General features: G+C 41.6%; 1 protein-coding gene, 1 long non-coding RNA gene and 1 pseudogene across 2 annotated transcripts in view; all 3 read right to left on the reverse strand.

The window, feature by feature from the left end:
- Positions 1 to 2,238: 2,238 nt before the first annotated feature.
- Positions 2,239 to 23,497, reverse strand: part of LOC125363270 (cytochrome c oxidase assembly protein COX16 homolog, mitochondrial) — a 43,155-nt gene continuing 21,896 nt past the window's right edge. Inside the window, exon 4 of the mRNA XM_048362377.1 lies at positions 2,239 to 2,897. Coding sequence (XP_048218334.1) covers positions 2,595 to 2,897 — 303 coding nt within the window. The 3' untranslated portion in view covers positions 2,239 to 2,594. The remainder of the gene's footprint in view (positions 2,898 to 23,497) is intronic.
- On the reverse strand, positions 12,152 to 17,780 carry LOC125363277. The gene is made up of 3 exons (XR_007213201.1): positions 17,601 to 17,780; positions 17,395 to 17,399; positions 12,152 to 12,183 (listed from the first exon to the last, which is right to left on the reverse strand). It is a non-coding gene; the product is annotated as an uncharacterized LOC125363277 (long non-coding RNA).
- LOC125363576 lies at positions 18,407 to 23,221 on the reverse strand (annotated as a pseudogene).

Genomic DNA, 23,497 nt, shown 5'->3' on the forward strand with positions numbered 1-23,497 from the left:
CTGGCCATTTTCTATATATGTGGTAATGGGGAATCAAACCCAGGGCTTCATGTATACAACACAAGCACTCTTGCCACTAGGCCATATTCCCAGCCCCCTTGTCAAACTTTTTTCATCAGGATTTTCTGACATCATACAGCAAACTGAGCCATGTCTGCTCTTCTCTATTTTCTGTTAGAGTAACACAGCTGGAGTTTCTTTGTGTGGTAAGATTTTTTAAATTAGAGATTATTACTATTCTAACTGGTATAACAAATTATTACCACTCTTTTCATGGCTTACAATAGTGCAAATTCACTGAACCTGGTGATGCTGTAATCCCAGCATTTAGGAGGTTGAGGCAGAAGGATCATGAACTTCAAGCCAACCTGGGATGCATAGTGAGGCTCTGTCTCAAAAAAATTTTTTTATTCAGTAGACTGGAAGTCCAAAGCGAGTTTCATGAGGACTAAAAGCAAGACACCATAAAGATTACAGGGAAGAATCTTTTTCTTTGCCTTCCATCTTCCAATGGCTGCCTATTTAGCTCACAGACCCTTCTTTATCTTCAAAGCCAGCAGTTGTGTTTCTCTACCAGTTCTTCTGGAGCCCCATCTCCAATGACTGCAGAGTGGATGAGGCTTTCCACTTTTAGGAAACCATGTGCTTAGAATGAACCTTCCCAGATCATCCAAGATAATCTCCCATCTCCTGGTCCTTTATCACCTCTACTTAGGATTTTTCAAATTGATCTTGAGGTCCTTCTCTCTTGAGAGTGGTCACCTGCCAGCTAGTCACTCTCTAGACGAGTCTACATGGTGAGAGTTGGGTTCAGGTGTTCCAGTCCCATGTAGATGGTAGGAACTAGATCAGGTGCCATTCAGGTATGTCAGTGAGATGTGGATGGCAGGAGTTTGGTTCAGGTGTGAGAGACAGATAAAATATTAAAGAGACAGCACATCACACATATGAAATACCAGAAAGCATTTATTACTCATAGAGAAGGAGGTGCCTACTAGGACAAACAGGAAATAACAGCTGTAATAGCTCAACCAGCAGGTTGTGAGCTCTGTATGTGTGTGTGCATGTGTGTGTGTTTGTATGTGTGTGAGAATGAGAGAGAGAGAGAGAGAGAGAGAGAGAGAGAGAGAGAGAGAGAGCTGGAGGTGAACCTATGGACCAAGGCTTTTATTGGGTCCAGTGCAAGTAGAGGTCCTCTCTGGTACCCAACAGGCCTGAGTTCCATGATGTCGGTCTATGACTGAGTGGTGATTCCCCTGCCTCTCTGCACAGTTCATGACTGTGTGGAGCTCTAATGGGACAAATCTAGGTTTTGTTTAGCTGTCCTACAGGGAGGCCACCAAGAGACACTTGTTGAAGGGATATGAATATATCAACAATGCCAAGGAACTGGGTACAGGTATATATATATATATATATATATATATATATATATATATACACATATATAATTACAGTTATATACAATTATATATAGTTATGTATACACATATGTATGTATGTATATATATTGCCTGGGTATAGATACAAAAACTGTGTGTCAAGAGTGAGTGAATCTTGCTTCTGGAATGAAAATGTCCAATGATAAGAATTGACCACAATTCAGTTGCTGGTGCCTTGACATTATAGTTAGGACCAAAGTGCGTGGTTTGTATGGTTAAGGTGGTCTTGTTCAGAGGTGTAAAGCAGGAAATCACAGGAGAGGTAGTAGGAGAAAGCATCAGGGAGGGAGTGACTATCTTCCCAGAGGGCCAAAAGGTTGATGGATGTGAATGGCAGGATTTAGGATAGTCCTCAATTATCAAGTTTTCTTGTGGGGTGGCTTCCCAGACTCCAGAAATGAGAAGGAAAAGTTCAGAACCAAGTTTTTTGTCAACCACAAACCTTTCCAAGAACTAGCCACAAGCAAGGAGTGTCTGGTTGTGCCTGAGGACACGTACTGCATGAACAAAGCTTAATGACACGAAGAAGAAGTATAAAATAAACTGCTGGGAATATGGCCTAGTGGCAAGAGTGCTTGCCTTGTATACATGAAGCCCTGGGTTCGATCCCTCAGTATCACATATATAGAAAATGGCCAGAAGTGACGCTGTGGCTCAAGTGGTAGAGTGCTAGCCTTGAGCAAAGAGAAGCCAGGGACAGTGCTCAGGCCCTGAGTCCAAGGCCCAGGACTGGCAAAAAATAAAAAATAAAATAAACTGTTGTCTAACACACACACACACACACACACACACACACACACACACACACACACACCCCATGGGTAGATGTAAAAGAGGTATCTCCTGGGGAAAGCAGTGATCCCCATTAATTTAAGTCATGTGTACTATAGTTAACCTTTAAGTATAGAATAGAGGCGTCGAGCAGAAAGGGAGAGCACATGAGGAGCAGGGACCAAGCAGACAGCAAGCCCAGGAAGAAAAGCACAGAGTGTCCCGTTTCCATTTGTGCCTTGGGAGAGGCAGCCCATGTGTGGCCCTGGACAGAGGTTTTCCTGGGAACAGCAAAGTTCTCTCCAGAATAGGAGGTGCCATCCTCTCCCATAGCCAGATATGAATTGGGAAGATATCCCAAGGCAATATGCTCTCCAGCGGTCAGGTTTTATGTCCAGTGGCTGTTGTCTGGCATGTGGCATTCAGATATCCTTTCTGAGTGGGCATCCACTTGACTTCATGGACTTCATGTGAGCTTGTGGCCTGTGAGCATTTGCTGTGCACATGCCAGCAGCCAACAGGATGGTGTGCAGCCTCACCTGCCAGGGTTTGGTTTGTTTTCCTGGTAGAACTCTTGTTCTTAAGTGAGTCCTCTATCAGCTGAGCAGCTGCATGGCCTATGGGGAACATCAATGGTGTAATGAGTCTCAGAAGAGTAGGTGGCCTTCCATCTGGCATCCAGCCCTGTGGAATAGAAACAAGATTGAAAATGCATAAAAATAGGTTAACACTTGGGTTGAAAGAGAAACTTACTTAGGGGTTTATTTGGTTGGACTGGAATTAGAAAAGGAGTTCTTGGAGGAGACCATTATGTCTTTTAATTAAACCAATCCGCTGGGACCTCTAAGAGACATGGAAGTCACATTGAATGCTTTTGTTTGTTTGTTTTTAAAGATCCAGCATTGTGTATTTCAGGATGTAAAATGGTGTGTTTTTTTGTTTTTGTTTTGTTTTGTTTTTTTGCCTGTCCTGGGCCTTGGACTCAGGGCCTGAGCACTGACCTTGGCTTCTTTTTGCTCAAGGCTAGCACTCTGCCACTTGAGCCACAGCACCACTTCTGGTCATTTTCTATATATGTGGTGCTGGGGAATGGAACCCAGGGCTTCATGTATATGAGGCAAGCACTCTTGCCACTAGGCCATCTTCCCAGCCCCTCAGGATGTAAAATGTGTGTCCTTGTTAGTAATACCTAAAACTCTGAAAGGAGTAAGGGGTATCCTAGCATGGTCTTGCATTGTAACCTTTATACATGTAAGAGCTATATATGTGGTTGGGGGTTTTTTTGGTGGTTTTTTTTTTTTTTTTGGCCAGTCCTGGGCCTTGAACTCAGGGCCTGAGCACTATCCCTGGCTTCTTTTTGCTCAAGGCTAGCACTCTGCCACTTGAGCCACAGCGCCACTTCTGGCCGTTTTCTGTATATGTGGTACTGGGGAATCGAGCCTAGGGCCTCATGTATACAAGGCAAGCACTCTTGCCACTAGGCCATATCCGCAGCCCCTATATATGGTTTTGATTTCCATTTGGTATGCCTACGACACATGAGCCCTGGTACTTTTGCCTTAAAGGGGACAAGCTTTAGACAATCATTTATAATAAGCTTGAAGATGGGACCACTTGTACACCAAGGCACCCACGAGCCAAAATGATTATTTGAAGTTTGGTGACATAGGTTGTTTTTTGCACTTGTCCTTTGTTAGGGACATTCTGGCTAAAGGATTGAAAACAACCACATTCCATTAATCTCCTTGTCTTATGATGGTTACCAGTGCCATTTCACTGCCCCATGAACTCCTAGTACTATGCACTTAGTTAATCCCAGCAGTCAAGTGCACTCTCACTCTCTCTTTTGCTCACTCATTTGTTCCTTGACACCTGATAAGATACTGAGGACAGGGGAAGTTGCCTCCTCCTGCAGGCAGGACCAGGTTGGCTTTATCCTGCCTCCGGGATGCTTCACTAGCTTGTGGTCCTCACTAAGTGAAGGTTTCAGTACAAGGAGTAGAAGGACACCTTGTGTTGGAGCAACGTCAAGTCCAAGCACATGATCCAACATGTAATGGCAGCTAGGATAGGCTCAGGGACTGTAAGAACCTCACTTTCCAAGAGAATGCAGAAAGCAGCCAGACATTTGTTGTTTTCATGGTCTACAGCAAGAGGCAAAAAGGGTCAATTTCTTGCATCAAAGCTCTGGGTCTACTAATGGCCATCATAAGACATCCAGAGACTTCAGGAGGCATGGGGGAAAGATTTCCAATGCCTTCATTAGGAAAGAGGGATTTTAATTTTTTTTTGAAGTCGCTGATTGACGGGGTATTGTGGCCCATCAGAAGTGAGCAAACTGCAACTGAGGCTGCTGATGTAGTCATGCAGAGAACATGTTAATTGAATCTGTAAGAGCAAAAGATTGCCAATTGGTTGGATGCAATCAGTCACCTGGGTAACAGGTTACTGAGCAGCGGAGCCTTGATGGATGGGAACACAGCATGAGGGTTGTAGTCATCTATGAGGAAGCACCTTCTCTTTTCCCTAGAATTGAGAATAGGAAAAATGGGGCTGGAAATAGTGAAGTAGTAGGAGTAATTGCCTTTTTATTAATTGGGTTTTGTATAATAACTTTTCATCCTTAAAGACCCTATTTTATTAGGCCATCTTAACTATTTTAACTAAAGTTCATGGGGGTCCCAGTTTATCGAGCCAGACTGTAGGTGCTAAAGGAATTATTTCATTTTAAGGTATTATTAGGTCACAGCACTTATGCATAGTGTAGAATCTTTTACAATAGTGGGACTCTGATCATGGAAAATTTTAGGCAAGACTCTAGCTAAAGTGAGGTCTACATATTTTTCTCTAATTTTTATTTAGTTAGAAATTATATCTCAAGATTATAGGGGTATAGGGTTTAAATTTGGTGAGATCATTGGTATTACTATAGCTTGAGCCCTAGTCTTGATTATGGCTCTGGATTTTTATCAATTTGTACATCTTAGCAAATGTTAAGCTATGTTGTAGCTTGTGAGGAAATGTTCCTATGAAATCCTCAATCCCTTGTAAAACTAATGTATGCTAATTATATTTTTATATATACATATATCACTAAGCATACACTTGGAATCCTAGCACTCAAGAGACAGAGGAAGAAGGGAAATTTGATGCCAGCCTGAATTACAGTGTAAGATTCTGTCTCAAAAACAAAACCAATTCTTTCTTTTTGTTTCTTTCTATTGTGATCTACTTTAGATATAAAAAGGAACATAAATACTGTGTCCCATCATCTAATTTAAGAAATAGTATTATATGTGAAAAAAAATCTATATTGTAGAGAAACAAAAGCCTAACAGAAGCTAGCCACAGTGGCTCATGCCTGTGATCCTAGCTACTCAGGAGGCTGAGATCTGAGGATTGTAGTTTGAAGCCAGCACTGGCAGGAAAATCTGTGAGACACGTATTTATCTCCAACAAAAAGCCAGAAATGGAGCCGTGGCTCAAGTGGTAGAGCCCTATCCTTGAGCAAAAAAAGCTCAGGGACATCTCCTAGGCCCTGAGTTCAGGTCCCAGATCTGGTGCGCGTGCGCGTGCGCGTGCACAGACACACAGACACACAGACACACACAAATCTAGATTCCACAAATAAGAGAAACCACATGGGTATTGTCTTTCTGAGTCTGGCCTACTTCACTTAACATGATGACCCCAGTTCCAACCATGTTCCATCAGATAACATAATTTCATTTTTCTTTATGGCTAAATAATATTACTAACAATACAATAATAATCTATTGTGTAAAAATACCACATTTTTTCTTTTCTTGTCAGTCATAGAGTTTGAACTGAGGGCCTATATGTTCTCCCTGAGCGTTTTTGCCCAAGGCTAGCACTGTACCACTTTAAGCCACAGCTCCACTCCCAAGTTTTCTGGTAGTTTAACTGGAAATAAGATCTCATAGACTTTCAAATGCTTGAGCTGGCTTTGAACCTGGATCCTTAAATCTCAGCCTCCTGAGTGATAGGATTACAGGTGTAAGCAATCAGCGCCTGGATACATTTTCTTTATCTGTGGATGAGCACCTAGACGGATTCTAAAAATTTGTTAATGTGAATAATGTGGTAATAAACATGAGTGTTCATCTCTATTGTATGCTGGCTTTCATTCATTTGCGTATTTGCCCAGAAATGGCATAGCAGGATTATATAGTAGTTGCGATTTAGTTTCTTGAGGAACCTCCATACCAATTTCCATAGTGGCTGCACTAATTTGCATTCCCATCAGCTGTAAAAGTTCCTTGTTCCTCTATCTTCTCTAGCAATTGTGTGTGTGTGTGTGTGTGTGTGTGTGTGTGTGCCAAGAAGCACCATGCTGTTTTTGTTACTTCAGCTCTGTAGTGTAACTTGAAGTCAAAAATTGTGATCTTTTTGCTGAGGATTGTTTTGGCTATTCTGTGTCTTTTGTACTTCCACATGAATTTTAGGGTTATTTCCGTGAAGAATGTCATTGGGATTTTTAGAAGGGCTTGCCCTGACTCTGTTGATTGCTTTTGAGCTGTAGACTTGTCATAGACAGCCTTATTATTATTCCGTATTATGGTGGTGCCCCCAGGCAGTGGTCCTTGTGTTACAGCACTCTTTACTGATTAAGACAGAAGGTCTCTCTGCGCAGGTTACAGTTGGACAGTGACTTGAATGAAATAAAGCAGTAAGTCCCCTGAGGGTTTGGAACAGAGGGGCAGTGACACTGTCCCAGGGATAAGAAGCCATCTTGGCTGGAGCTGTGGGAATGATGGAGAGAATGGGAGGAGAGGATGATGACAGGCACACCGAAAGCTTTGAGTGATGAGCTTGATTCGGTCTTCTCTCTCTTTTGTACCTAAAACATCAAATCTTCTCTCCAATGCAAGCCTCCTTCCCATCATGGTTGTCAACACGTGAAATCCATCTATTGCATGTTTGCCTACAGTTTAGAAGTCAACAGAACTACTACAGCAATGTCTCTCAAGGAGCATGGTGATTTTTGAATTTTAGTTTAGATTTGATTGACATCTAATCATTGTCCAGGAGTCTGGAGGACACAGGGCTGAGGAGCACAGTGATTAATGTGCTAAAATCCCCAGAGCTCCGGAAACAGCATCAGGCCAGACCAAACAGACTTTGGGCTCTCAGGCAGTGTCTCCCCTAGGAAATCATCACAAAACTCCTGGTGTTGATCTATTGATTCTTCTCCCTTTTGCCAGTGAGAAATGTTCTACTTGATGAAAAGAAAACAGCCGCTGGAAAGGTTTACTCCTTCCCAAGATGGGGTACAGGCCAGCTGTTGTTAACAGCATCTGCTTCTGTGACACTGATTTTTTTTTAAAGAAGTCACTAATGATTTTTTTTTTTTACCTAATTATGAAAGCAGTGTGTGTCTGTTGCTGGGAAATCAGAGATGTAGGAAATTTTAAGGAAAAACCATCCAAAGAGCACCACCTGGAGATAACTGTTATCAAGGTTTCTAATTTTACTTAATTACACATATGTATTTGGTATACTTGGTCTCATCTGGTAGCAACCATTTTAAGTAGCATTAATATAGTGCTGCTGTTTGGTTAGGATCGAATGGTGCCTCTGTACAGTTCATGTGTTGGAGGCTTTGTTCCTTGGGGTTGGGAGGTGCTGTGGAAGTGTTAAGAAGTGGGACCTAGAGAGAGGGCCTCAGGTCACTGGGACCTGCGGGGGTTGGGTTGTTATGACAAGAGCGCGCCTCCCCCTCCCCGCCTCTCTCTCACCTGGTCCAACATGTAAACACTTGTTTTCTCCCACATGTGGTCCCACCACTTTGCCAAGCCTGTACTCTACCCTTTGGATTTCTCCCCACAGAACTGTGAGTGAGTTAAGTCAACCCCGATCTCTTCATGAGAAGGCCCTGGCAGGCATTCCATTAGAGGGCATGGATTAGCTGACTAATCCTCCTAGTAATCACTCCCCCATACACACTACCTTTTAATCCCACAAGCCGCCCTCTGCCCCTCTGCACTCCACTGGCACCAAGGGAAATGTTGCAGGAAGAGACTGGGGTTGACAAAGGCTGACATTATGTCCCCTGTGGCTGTTTTCTGGGGTATACACTGTCGTATGACCATGGTGGCAGTTTCTTGCCCCTCTCTGCCCATTTCATAAGGCTTCGTCTGAGGGAAGTCAGACACCTGGGATCAGTTTTGAGAGCAAATTATTGTACTTGGTATGTACTTGGCAGACTAGTTTGGTTGCGTAATATGGGCTAAGGGACATATACACAACATACGGAAAGCGTAAGTACACATACTCACACCCATTCCAGCCTGGGTGGCTTTTCTGTTTGATTTCTCTGGCTAAAGGAGAGTGACATTTGTAAGACATTTCTGTCTTTTTCCTCATGTCAGAAGAAACACTTCCAGTTTTCCATCACTGATTGTGACATTAGCTGTTGGCTTGTCACATATGGCCTTTAGAAATGTTGAACTACATTCTTTGTGTACCTAATTGGCTAACCATTTTCACTGCTAGGGAATAACTATACGTGAGGGCTGGGAATGTGGCTTGGTGGTAGAGTGCTTGCCTAGAGTGCATGAAGCCCTGGGTTCAATTCCTCAGCACTACATATATAGAAAAAGCCAGAAGTGGCGCTGTGGCTTCAGGTGGTAGAGTGCTAGCCTGGAGCAAAAGTAGCACAGGGACAGTGCCCAGGCCCTGAGTTCAAGCCCCAGAACTGGCAAAATAGAAACAAAAAAAAATCAAAATAACTGTACATGTTTATGAGATACATTTCAATGAATGGAAATACAGGCATATGATGAACAATAATCGGGTGAGGATAATTTGCATATTTATCCTTTCAAGCACTCATTGTTTCTTTATGATGGGAGCCAAGTCTTCTTTACACATTTTTTATTTCTGTAACCCTTTGTCTTGTACATGTTTATTTGATTTGGGGAAGGGAAGGAGAAACAGAAACAGTGGGACAAAGGATGAACCAGCTCAACAGTGATCCTCACTACACATCATGTTGAAAATGAACATTACAACTTGGGGGGGGGAGGAGCTGGAAGGGAGAGAGAGGTAAAAGAAAAGAGGGAGGGGGTAACACTGTTAAAAAAGAAATGTACTCATTACCTTACCCATGTAACTGTAACCCCTCTGTACTTCACCTTTACAATAAAGTTTAAAGTATATATATACATATATACACATATATATATACAATTGATTGTTGTTGACCAGTTACTCTTGTGTGCTATATAAAATATCTGACTACATACCTTTACCTGTCAACTATTTTTTCTTTATTCCCATTTCTCCTTTCTTCCTAGCCTCTATTCTACTTCACTATTCTCTCAATTTTCTAACTTACATTCAGCAAGTTTTCCTGTGCCTGATTCATAAAAGATGATGAGGGTTTTTTTTTCAAATGCTTCTTCTGCATCTATTAAAATGATTATGTGGCTTTCATCCTTCATTTTGTTTAAGTGGTGTATCATATTTACTGATTTGCACATGTTAAATTACCCTGGCATCCTGGGAAGATATTTCATTTGATCCTTTTAATGTGATCTTGAATTTAATATTTCATTGAGGATTTTTTTGCATCCGTGTTCAGAAGGAATGTTGTTTGCCTGTACTTTTTTGTTTATATCTTTCCATGTCCTTGCTTGATCATCAAGGTAGAGGCGACTTTGTAAAATAAGTTTAGAATTGTTCCCTCCTCTTCAACTTCTTGGAATAATTTGAGAACATTTTGTCGTAGTTCTTTAAATGGCCAGCAGAATTCAGCTGTGAGGCTATTGGTTCCAGGGCTTTTCTTTCATGTTTTGTTATTATCCAGACTCCTTACTCATTACTGATCCATTCAGATTTTGTATTTCTCCATGTTTCAGTGTTGCTCAGTTATATATTTCTAGAAATGTTTTCATTTTATTTAGGTTACCCAATAGTTAGCATATAATCATATGTTTTTTTGTTAAAAACACAGTGAAGTCTTTTATGATCATCTATATTTCTGTGGTCAGTTGTCATGTCTCTTCTTTCATTTGCAATTTTATATAAGTCTTCTTAGTCTTGGTAAATTGCTAATACTTGTTCATACAAAAACCACCTCTGAGCTTCATCAATCTCTTCTATTGTTTTTCTGGTATCTACATTTATTTCTCATCTAATCTGTGTTTCATTCCCTCTGCAAACTTTGCGATTGGTTTGCTCATCTCTGGGCTTAGTTGGCTTACTTAACATAGTTTTTCCCCCTATAGATTGTTTATTAGAACTCTTTTCTTAGTTTCCTTCTTAGGACTGCTTTCACTGTATTTTATTAGCTTTGTTTCTGATTTTTAGTTTCATGCCATGGAGTCAGAAAATATATTTGATATGATCTCAATTTTCTTAAATTCTGTAAGGCTTTGCTTAACATAATATTTCTTCTGGAGAATATTTTGTGTGAACTTGGTAAAAAGGTATATTCTGCTGCTGTTGGATGTAATATTTTATACAGTCTCTTAGGCTCATTTGGACTATAGTGTTCAAGTATTCTCTTTCCATAGTATTTTCTGTCTGGAAAATTTATCCACTGTAGTATTACTGTCTCCTATGATTATTGTATTGCTATCTATTTTTCTGTTTGGTTCTGTTAGGATTAATTATCCTTATAGATTTTAGGTGCTCTGCTATGGGGTTTATGCATATTTTGCCCAAGCCATGGATAAATCTGTGGAAATTAAGGCTCAAAAAATAGAGACCATAATGTTGCTACTCATTTAAATATATTTAATAGGTGGTAATTTGCTTTATTACTCTATTCTTCTATGTCATCTTATTTATTTATTTGTGTGTGTGTGTGTGCGCACGCGTGCACACGCACCCACCAGCTGTGGACATTGCCCTTGAACTATTCTACTCAAGGACAGAACCCTACCACTTGAGCCATAGCTCTACTTTTGGATTTTTTGATGATTAAATGTAGATAAGAACCTCTTGGATTTGTCTGCCCTGGATAGCTTCAAACTTTGATCCTCAGATCTCATCCTCTTGAGTAGCTAGAGTTATAGACATGAGCCACCAGCACACGACTTACTTTAGTTTTTATTTTTAATTTTTTCCAGTGGTCTGATTAGAAAAAATTCAATGAAAGAAAACTTTCATTCTCTTCCAGTTCTGAAATGGAACATTTGTTTTCATGTGTTCATTTTTACTGACTGATATTGTGAGGTTCGATGAAAAAAAAATGTTCATTGTCTGAATTTTTCCTGGTTTTCATTATTATCTGTTTTACTTTATGATTATCTCTAAAAGTAACATTGTCATACAGGAGAGGATGTGTTCGAATATAATCTGCTCACGTTAACTAACACACAAGGTTCCAAAATAATGGAGTCTACTTGGAGGCAGGCCAGTTAATTTCCCCCCTGAGCTTCAGGGCTCCTGCCTCCTGCTCCTCTTTTCTTTCTGCTCACTTTTCTGGTTCACTCCCTCTGCATTGCTCAGTCGCTAAGTGCTATTTTAATAGGATACAATGATGGTAAAAAGTGATTCTGATGAATGCGCTACACTACGAGTGAACTGAAGGCTATGCGTGAAAACCCAGGGTAAGGGTAAAAGGGTAAAAGTCAGGAAAGGATGCTTTGTCAGGAGGCAGCAGAGGACTGGGCTATTTCCTGTTATGAGGACTCGGTGTGTCTGATCTAGATGTTTCCACCAACTCTTCACAGGGACAGAAAAGTGGAAAGGAAAATGGCAAGAGAGTCAGGGGGAATCATTGGGGGGGGGGGATTAAATAAAACATATAAGAGGGCTGGGGATATGGCCTAGTGGCAAGAGTGCCTGCCTCATATACATGAGGCCCTGGGTTCGATTCCCCAGCACCACATATACAGAAAATGGCCAGAAGTGGCGCTGTGGCTCAAGTGGCAGAGTGCTAGCCTTGAGCAAAAAGAAGCCAGGGACAGTGCTCAGGCCCTGAGTCCAAGCCCCAGGACTGGCCAAAAAAAAAAAAAAATATATATATATATATATATATATATATATATATATATATATAAGAAATGAAAGCACTTTTTCAAAAAGAAATGATACTAATTCTTTGGCCAATGCTTTCTCATGCTAGGTTGAAAGGGTGCTGTATAGTAAAACTAGAGTTTAAAAAAACTCAGAAAAACTCAAGTGTTTCTGAAACAAGGCTACTAACACAAAAGGCAAAGTGTTGTAATCAAAACATGAAAGAAATATGTGCAGACAACATTCAGCCTTATTACCATTTAAAGAATGGGCATGGTAAGGATAAAAAAATAAGCAATTAATATGTTGTTTTGTGAAGTACAGATTGGTACATGCTTCTTAGAGAATTTAGTAGTGTTTATTCTTAAAATTCTATATTTGTGATGACCCAGAACTTCTAAGTGGATCACTTAGAAGAAATAATCATGGTTTGGGGTTAAACAAATGTAAGTTAATTACAGCATGATTTATAACGAAGAATCTGGAAATATCTCAACTGTCTAGATACAGTGTTCTGATTAGAAATAATTACAATGCTTAAGAAATGATTACTGGGATGGGGATATGGCTTTGTGGTAGAGTATTTGCCTAACATCTGTGAGAACCTAGGTTCAATCCCCAGCACTGCTATAGATAAATCAGTAACAACAAGTGAGTAAATAAAATGCTACGAAATATTTAAAGTTCTGGAAAACTCACTCTTAGGGGGAAAATACTATGTATTAACTCTGCCAGAAAAGTCATTCCAGGTAGAAATGATGGAATCATTTTTCTGAATTCTATTTTTTTGAGTGGGACAGGCTTTTTCAGGACACCGTGCTTAGAAAAACAACATCAGAGATGTATTTTAAAGTTTAAAAAAAAGAAGAAGAAGAAGACTTTCATTGTTTTCTCTCACTTTTCCTTCTTGCATTCCTCATTCTCTAGAAAAAAAAATGCTAACAGTTTTATCAGGTTCTGGGACACTGAAAGCGGCCTGTTTAGCTCTCTCTCTTGCTTCCTACTGCCCCCTTGTGGTTAGAATAGTAAACTGCATCAAGGCCTGCTTGGCCTAACCTTCAGCTGCTAGCCTCCTTTTCACTCACCATTGGGCCTTCCAATACCTGGTAGTGAGTGGATGAATGGGAGATTCTAAGGAACAGAACTGTGCCCCCAGGGCCCGGGGACGGTAGAAACTACACTAGGTTTACAGGAATAGCTACCTAGGATGGGACTGCCTAAACCATAAAGTAGAGCTATTTTACAGGCTCAAAGGGAGGAAAAAGGAAATTTCCCTGTGGGACACCATGCTAGACTACAATTGCAGCTGCAGGTTTACAGAACAAAATAATGTAAAACTCTGGGTGAGGCAGGTGTTTTATCCCTTTCTCAATTTTTCCATATGCCAGCAAGAAAGTGAAGGGCATTCTCAACAATCAAATATAGACTAGAAGGTTTCAGCTTTTGGAGCTTCAGACCCCAGGTACCTGAGACGAGGATTTGGATGGGCAGTGAGATGAACTTGGGGCCATGAAAGAGGAAATGAGTTACCCAAGACACACAGCTAGATAAGTAGCCGAGCTAGGATTTGAACTCAGGTTTCCTGCTTTCCAAGATTATTAGAGTGAGTCTTAATGCAAATCATCGGATGGCCAGTTGGGGTAAAATTAAATTCTGGAGCAGATTATTGAGGGCTCCTGGCTTGCCTGGAAGGCTGCATGAACACAGCCTTAGAGCAGAGGAATGTGTAAGTAGACAGCTGAAAAATAAGCACAGGGATACATTTATCTGCGGAAACAATGTCTTGTGCATCCGACCCAGAAGAGAAGAATGTGAAAGCACCCAGGAAGCAGTTCATTTCATATTCAGGCATACTTTTTTTTTTTTTGGTCAGTCCTGGGCCTTGGACTCAGGGCCTGAGCACTGTCCCTGGCTTCCTTTTGCTCAAGGCTAACACTCTGCCACTTGAGCCACAGTGCACTTCTGGCTGTTTTCTGTATATGTGGTGCTGGGGAATTGAACCCAGGGCCTCATGTATACGAGGCAAGCTCTCTTGCCACTAGGCCATATTCCCAGCCCTCAGGCATACTTTTTATGAAATTTGTTTCTGTTTTGTGACTCTTTTGTGATATAACTTCTCCAGTTTTCATCATAGTTGGGGATTTTTTTTCACTGACATGAATAAGATAGATGTGTACATTTACAGTAGACCTGTAAAGAATCACTCATTTAAGTTTCATTTTCTTTTACATGTGTCAATATATAAAATGTTATAAGAATTAAAAGAAATACCAAAGCCTAACATATACAACATATTATATATTCCTGTATATAATATATAATAATTACAATTGTTATATAATATATATGATCTATAATATAAAATGTATATAATATATTATATTATAATATATAGAGTATAAAAGCAGGAGTCCAGGAAGAATATGACACTGAAGTTGGTGCTTGCTCCTGAGGTTAACTGCCTGCCCCTGGTGAACTTGAGCTGATATTGTGCTGGCTGATGGAATGTTAGGGACAGGAGCCAAGACCTGGGCTTTCCCAAGGAAGCGATGCTATTACGACTGACACAGATACAAACAAGGATAATAAAAAGAAAGCACACCCTACAGAAGGGCGAACGAGACAAATTGCCTTTTCCCTTTGAGTGAGGGGAGAGGAGAAGATGACACAAATTCCTAAGTGTTCCAATACACAGCTGACTCTTGTGCAGTCTGAACAATAAATTCACACTACTTATGGAACGCTAAAAACCTTGAACAACATGTAACTTAGTTTGAAGGGAACTAAGTAGTGGTATTTTTAAAACATAGTAGTAAAGAGTACAAACCCTCTCTAGGAAAAAATGTTTTTCAACCTATGGCTCATGACATTCCTACATATGTAACTCACCAGACTTGAGTTATCAGTATCACAAAATACACAAAGAAACAAAGTCCCCTTGCCAAGAGTCAAGACTGGTGCAAAATGAGAACTACAATGAATTCTGTTCCTCACATTATCAGATAGAACTGGGGATGTAGCTCCGTGCTATAGAACCTGCCTAGCATGCTCAAGTTCCTTTGTTCCATTGTCAGCACTGCAAAAACTACTGAAGATATTGTTGTATGCAGAGACAACAAAGGAGCCACATTTTGAGAGGTCAAACTGGGAGTCTTTATTAGAAAGTTGGCAAGTGCAGGCAGACTCTTGTCATAAAGACCTGCAGCCCTGCAAATACACTTAACACTGTCAGAAAACTGAGCCATGAGAGCTGGAGAGGAAAGAAAGAACAGAAAAAAGATACCAATAACCCAGATTAATCCCAATGGAGAGCTGAAGTCAGATGCCATGTTGACCAGAGAAGAGACAGGACACAGGCATGGCATAATGGTGCCTGAGCTGGCCCGGACCTAAATAGGGTCAGGTCAGGGGACATGGTCATAGGGAGCTTGAGAGTTCATGACCTAAGACTGGCAGGTCCAGTCACCTACTGTACAAGTCCCCATCCCTGCCTCTAGGAAGTCAGGCATCCCATCACCTGGGAGGTGCGATTTCCCTGCCTCTCCCATGAAGACAAGATGGTGCCAGTTAAACCCAATACCCTATCATCCACCATGTGGCCAAGATGGTGCCATTTAGATTCAGCATACTGATTTCAATATTAATAACAAAATATTTTAAAGCTAGTTTTAAAAAATAGAATGTGAAGTAGACACATGTATAAACAATGCACAAAACGTAGATATATAGTGTATACATTTATAGAGAGATATATGTCCATGGCTATGATCAAAAAAACATAGAGGAGCTTAACAATATGAAATAATTGCTCCCAGTGTTGCAGTTAGCTCTGCGATGAGGACTGATACTGATTCCTGATAGTGACTCCTTCCTTCATACCCATTCTCATCTCCCTCAGTCTTGGCCAGCACTCTGGTGATCTAGGGGTGGTCGCTTGCCTGGTGGAATCACTTTGAGGGCTATAAGGCTTAGGTCTCTATATGCTTACCTGGCCACAGTTGTTTGACTTGCCAGTTTACAGCCAAAACTAGGGTTGGGTTTATAAAGAGATTAGCACATGGGTGCTAAATATATTCTTCCCCATCATCATTATGTAGGAGCAAAAATTAGCTTGAGTCCTCAATAATATCATACTAATTACTCCTTTGAGTGTAGGACTTGCTGTGATTCTTTCTGGTCTACTGGCACAATGTGCTTAGAATAATTAGGAGCAGCCACAGTTTCACTAAGGCCGGTGGGGCCATTAATATCTCCCTTGGAGGAAATGTCCCTTTCTAGGAACAATGCCTCTAGTTCTTTTTTTTAAAAAATACAGAATTTTATTTAGAAACTGTTAAAAGTAGAAACAAAAACCCTGTCAGGAAAGACCAGATGGAAAATGGGTTCCCAATAAAATGGAATTTTCTGACAACAAAAGTCTAAAAGGCCACAAAAGAGAAATAGCACCACTGTCCTTTCAACAATGGCTGGTTACTTGCATTTGGGGTATTGTTGATCAATGGTTCTGGGTTTTCCTCTGAATTCCACACGAAGCATGCACTACACAACAATTTTATCATAAAATACCTTGCTTTCTACTCATATTTTAGGACAAGCTACCACCAGAAACAAATCAAAACAAACACTTCAGGGACTGAACAATCTCAGTAGTGGGTGAAATACATTTTGCAGAATTCTTCCAAACAAAGGGACTGACTAGGCCAGGGGCAAAGCAAATGAGGGAGAAGGAATGAAATCTTTTCAATATTGCTAACTAATTCAGACATAGTACTGTATTTTCTGCAAAAAAAAAAAAACTGACATTTAGTAACACACTAGTGAATTTTATCTCCAAAGAGATTAGCGCCCTGGCAAAGTATCCAGATAACAGTGGAGAGCTGTGAACAGCAGGTGTGGAAAACACCCCAGCCTTGTAGAGCCCAAGGTAACGATGGCTGTCAATGGTCACGCCCTGTGCCAGAGGTCCCGCCAGAACCTGCAGCGTTATCACCTGCCTGCTGTACTTCCAACACTAAGCAGCAAGCTGAAGGAGCCAAAGAGCAGCCCCCAGTGGACAGAGGGAGCAAAGAAGAGAAACATGTTCAATGTACACTTTAAAAAACAGTAAACTGGGACACAACTCCCATTTGAATCCCAGAGATGTGGGCAAGTTCCCAAAAGTAGCTGTTAGATTAAAAACAAACAAACAAACTGGGGCTGGGAATGTGGCTTAGTGGTAGAGTGCTTGCCTCCTATACATGAAGCCCTGAGTTCAATTCCTCAGTGCCACATAAACAGAAAAGGCCAGAAGTGGCGCTGTGGCTCAAGAGGTAGAGTGCTAACCTTGAGCAAAAAGAAGCCAGGGAGAGTGCTCAGGCCCTGAGTTCAAGCCCCAGGACTGGAAAACAACAACAAAACAAAAAAAAATCCTGGGCATATCTCATTTCCCAAAAAACATAATACAAAGCAATTTCAAGGATAACTGGAAAAATCAAAGGACTGATCAATGAAAATCTAGGTCTTCACCTCAAACCATCTCAGGGCTGAAACACACTCTTCACCCAGGCAACCATGCCACTTGCTTATAGCAGGGATGCCTCTGGCCGATGACACCAAATGGCCTTACAGAACAATTTTTAGACTTCACTTTGGAGCCAAAGAAGTGGCCTGTGAGGATTCAAGCAGCCCTGTAAGGCCTGAGACAGCAAGCTGCAAAGGTCCCCAAGTCTGGCCCCTCCATCCCAGACACAAAGTCAGACACATGATAACTCCTGACATGTTCATTTTCTATTTTGAAATATGGAAGCATATTTTAAATACTCTTCAGGCATTTATTTATTAAAACGTTCTTTGCCAGAATTTCACATTAGCTTAAAATTCAATTCAGTCTTTACATGTCTTTACTGAGGCTGCCACCTCAGTGTTACATCAAACACCTTCTGCAGCAATCAGTGTGACCAGAATCTACACGCTGAGTCCCATGGTCAGCCTTTCTGTTCCCAGGTGAACCAACTAGATGTTAATACTGCTTCTGCTGTCAGTTCCTAACTCAAACTTATTGGAAAAGGAGTGAAACTTCTGCAAAGTGCACTTTTACGAAGTGGTACTTTTTGCTCATGAAAAGATACCAGTGAATCCTCTAGGAATAATAAAAGGGAGTGTTTTTCAGTTAAGCACATGATTTGGGAGTGAAGAATTCAATGTTGATGTGCTGGTCCAGGCTGTTAGTACTCTTCTTGCTCTTCCTGTGGGCCCCCTTCATCAGGTATCACAAAGTCTCCATCTGTGGCTTAGAGAATGTCTACAATCCTCTGCAACACAGGGTCATTTTCCCCCTCATTCTCCTGGCAAATCAATTCAATGTTCCTTAACTTCCTGGAGTAGAAATCTCTCTCTTTCTCCAAATCTTCCACAGTTAGTTTCAATACTTGGAGCTGCTGCATCCATTCAGCTGCCTCCTCATCCCCTTTGCCCACACCAGGATTTTTTCGCACCACCCCTGGGCCAGCCTTAGGAGTGGCAGTAGTTCTATGTTGAAATGGGCCTCGGTGGAGCAGCACCAACAGAGCCAGTAGGTTTCCTGGGTTTATTCGGAGCTGGAGCAACAAAGGTAGGAGCCACTGAGGTTCCTTGCCCTTGTCTGGAAGCTACAGGGTCATCATCTTTTCCATCATAGTTCGCATGAAAACATTTCTTGAACCACTGAACAAATTCAAAGCTTCCTTTTTACTAATTTATCCACAGGAGTTATTTTGTCAACACCCATTCTCTTTTTTTTTTTTTTTTTTTTGGCCAGTCCTGGGGCTTGGACTCAGGGCCTGAGCACTGTCCCTGGCTTCTTTTTGCTCAAAGCTAGCACTCTTCCACTTGAGCCACAGCGCCATTTCTGGCCATTTTCTGTATATGTGGTGCTGGGGAATCGAACCCAGGGCCTCATGTATATGAAGCAGGCACTCTTGCCACTAGGCCATATCCCCAGCCCCTCAACACCCATTCTCTCTCTGCTTGTAGTATTTTGAAGTTATGGATATATTTATGTTCTAGCTTAGCTTGGAATTCCACTTTCTTAAAGGAAATAGAGCCAGGGAATAGCATGTCCATAAGCTGACAATAGGCAGCAGCACCTGAGCACAACTGTTCAATCTTTGTCAGATTCAACTGTAGATACTCATTGACCCAGGCCAGCATGTCATGTTGACTTAGGTTATCACTGGTTACTGATGTTGAATGTTCACTGTCATCTTCAGCTCTCAGCAGAACCACATCCACTACCCGCCTCTAGTTCTTTAAAATTAAAAAAAAAAAAATTACCCAGGCACCGGTAGCTCACCCCTACAATCCTAGCTACTCAGGAGGCTGAAATCTGAGGATCGTGGTTCAAAGCCACCCAGACAGGAAAGTCCATGAGACTCTTATTTCCAATTAACCACCAGAAACCCATAATGGTGCTGTGGTTCAAAGTGGTAGGGCACTAGCCTTGAGCTGAAGAGCTCAAAGACAGTGCCCAGGCCCAGAGTTCAAGCCCCCCACCCCCAGCTTAAGTTTTAAAACTGAAACAAAAGTTTCCCATGTGGGTTGCTGGACTACAGCAATCTTATCTCCCAGAGACTCATATATTTTAATAACCACCCAATGACCAATGCTGGAATAGAAAACCTTTTGCATGAAGGGTGAGACGGTCAATGTTTTATGCTTGGCAGACTATACAGTCTCTATCATGTTGCTCAGCTCTGCAAATTTAGCATGAAAGGAGCCATGGTCATTCTGTAAATGATGAGTGTTACAATAAAACATCTATTCTTGGAAACAGCAGTGAATCATGTGGCCTGTGAACACATCACCACTCTGCTTAAACTTATATAATGCATTGAAGGATAGTACTTCAGCTTTGTAGGTAGAATATCCAACCTGGTGCCCTCAGCTGTTTCCTATTGTATTACTAGGCTATCAGCTTCCAACATGGGTCATCACGAGATAAAATTAGTGGTGTATAGGCTTGTGCACATTGCTGAACCTCTTGGCAAAAAGAAGATCCCTTAATCTAAAGTGATAGCACACGGGAGCTCGTATGTCAGTGAATCCAATGCTGAGCCAGAGCAGGTAGAAAAGGTAGAACCACACTTCAAAAATACCAACGTTGGTTCAGAATGCATTTCTGCCCTTTGCAGGTTGAAAAGGAGTCTTATGTAAGCAGTGTCACCAGGGAGCTGGTGGTCCCACTTCAAGGTTCACACGTGGTCAGTGTTCAGCATGGGTCTGTGCTTGACAGGTAGAGTGGCAGCAGGCGCTAGATCTGCATTTACACCCAGGCACTGGCTTCCCTCTGCCACATGCCTACTCTGTTCATGATCTCATTACATCAGGACTGTGGTGGCAGAGACTGACTGGTTGATATCTGCACTGTAACTCTCTTGTTGGTGCTCACCAGACACCTACCACGGCCCCTCTGCCATAGCTCAGTACAGGACTGATTGAAATGTTAACTTCTAATGCACTGTCTAGCACAGGATTTGGGGAGTGGTGGAAAGAATCCAAGGCCATCTGGAAAAGGCACAAACAGTGCCTGTACGTGGATCGAGCTGGGGTTTTCTGGGGAATAGGAGATTGGACTAATGTTAAACAATAATTTACATAATTTATGTACTTAGTTATTACATAATCCATGTGTCTTCTTTTATTTTTTCTGGTCCTGGAGCTTGAACTCCGGGCTTTCGCATTGTCTGTGAGCTGTGGTGCTCAAGGCTAGTGTACTATCACTTAAGCCATAGCTCCACTTTGGGCTTCTTTGTTTAGTGGAGATAAGAGTCACAGACTTGAGCTGGGCATGTGGCTTAGCAGTAGAGTACTTGCCTAGCATGCATGAAACCCTGGGTTTGATTCCTCAACACCACATAAACAGAAAAATCTGGAAGTGGTGCTGTGGCTAAAGAGGTAGAGCGCTAGCCTTGAGCAAAAAGAAGCCAGGGACAGTGCTCAGGCCCTAAGTCCAAGCCCCAGGACTGGCAAAACAAGCAAACAAACAAACAAAAAAGTTACAGACTTTCTTGCCTGGGCTGGCTTTGAACCATAATCCTCAGATCTCAGCTTCCTGTGTAGCTAGGATTCCAGGCATGAGCCACCAACTCCTGGCTTATGTGACATTTTTAAAGAAGAAAAACAGAATACTCATTTCAACAGATGGGAAAATATTTAACTATTCAACATGCATCACAACAACAACGCTTGGCAAGCTAGGATGAGAAGTGGATGAAACCATATTGCAGTGTTTACCATAACTGGTGACACAGGCATATGGATCAGATTTTATATTACTTATGAGGAAGATTTTAAACATTCAGCAAAGCAAGTCCCAAATTTGCTAATTTTTTTTTTTGATCCTCCAGTGCAGAGGTGAGCAGGAACCCAAGAACTGTGGAGAGTATGGCTCTGCTCTAAGGGGAGACATGTGTTCTGTAACCTTGCCTCCGAGGTTGTTTTTTGAGTGTGGGAAAGTTATCACCTAGGAAGCAAGCAAGCAATGGGTTAATGCCAGATTTTCAGTGATTGGCAATGGCTTCTTGTCCCTTCACTGTTCTCCTTTCTATGCAGCAGCCTTGCATCCAGCAAATGTTAGGATCTAAACATGGGCAAGTCTAGGGTTAGATGCTAAACAGGTAAATATGCACATAGACTGTTTCTTATTGACATGCTTTTTAAAATAGATTGGTTAATAACTATTGATTTATTTAATTTCCATTAATTTATCTCTTCATTTCTATTCTATAAGCTTACCTATTTTAAAGTGCATGCCTTTGAGTGTAGTTTATTTTCCCAGTTGTACAATAATCTATTATATGCAACTTAATTTTACCTTCTCTACAACCCAGTTTTAGAATATTTTTTTTATCATCCCCCAAAGAAACACTTTTCTCATTTACAGTCATCCTCTATCTCCATTCCCAGGCCTAAAGAACCACTGATCTACTTCCTGCCTCTATATTTAATGTGAATTGAATTTATACTTGGTATAACTTGAATAATAGTGTTTTTGCAGTTTTTTTCACTGAATATGATGGCTTTAAAGTTCATCCATTCTGAAGCATATATCAATATTTCACCCTTTTTATGTCAATAATATTCCATATAAGTCATCTGTTGTTTATCTGTGTGCCGGTGGGTGGATGTTTGGATTGTCTTCATTTTTTGACTATTGTGAAAAACGCTTCCCGTTTTCACTGTTACTGCTGGTCTTGGGGAAGGGGTCCAAGCAGGCTGTGGGAAGAAGAGCATCTGGTCCTCACTGCGGCTGGGCCAGGGCTTTCCTCCTTAAGCGCAGGTGGGTGAAGCAAGGTCCCACACTCTTGATGGTCAAGTCTTCACTTTCACCCTCAGCACCAAGACGTTTCTGTGCAACCTTGTACTGAAGGCTCTACCAGTTCAGAAAAGGTAAAAAAAAAAAAAAAAAAAAAAAAAAAAACACCACAAGGACTGGAGAAGAGATGACAGAAAAATCGAAGTAACTGGTGAAGTACTGGAACTGATGAGAGACTGATTCAGTCAGCCTTGTCTGGGATCCAGGCCACGATAGTCAAGTCAGGTTCTTTCACTGACACCATCAAAACCGCCGCGAATTTTGCTTGCAAAGCGTAACTTAGAAACATCACACGTGGTGCAGTATATACGGATAAGATAGCGAGGAGTGAACCTAACTGAAAGCGCGCAGGCCCAGGCCCAGTCCATCCACTGCGGAGCAACTCGTGCGCTCCGGGGATTCGCAGGCTCTGTCCGGCCCGCACTGTGCGCCTGCGTACACTATGGCGGTAGCAGACACGTGACTAAACCTCCCGCCTCCCGCTTCTGTCAATCAGCCAGCGCGCGGGACTAGTAGAGCTTCTTTGGCCTGGCTGGCTCCGGACCAGGATAACCGGGGAGACCTCCTGCCCTTCCCCAGCCAATCGGCTTTCCGTCCTCTCCGGAGAGCAAACCTCCACCAGGCCAAAGCAATCGACTCGTGGTAACACATTCACGCGTCCTCCTGCAGCTCGCGTGGAGCAGCACATTGGTTCCGGGACAGGACCCCTGGAGTAGCGATTCAGAGATTTGAATCTGGTTCCCAGTCACCAACAAATTGACGTGGAAAGCAGTACCTCCCGCGTTCTGAGGCTTATCTAAGTTTTCTTAGAGCACTCTAGTACACAGCAACTAAATTAAGTTCATAAATAAATATGAAACAAGTACTCTAGCCCGTCTACTTGTGAGATAGGAAATTTATCAGTTTTTTTTAAAAATTAATGGTATGAAAGATTAGGCTAATGTTAATCAGTGTACCACTTTGC

This window comes from Perognathus longimembris, chromosome 14, assembly GCF_023159225.1.
Source record: "Perognathus longimembris pacificus isolate PPM17 chromosome 14, ASM2315922v1, whole genome shotgun sequence".
NCBI lineage: Eukaryota > Metazoa > Chordata > Mammalia > Rodentia > Heteromyidae > Perognathus > Perognathus longimembris.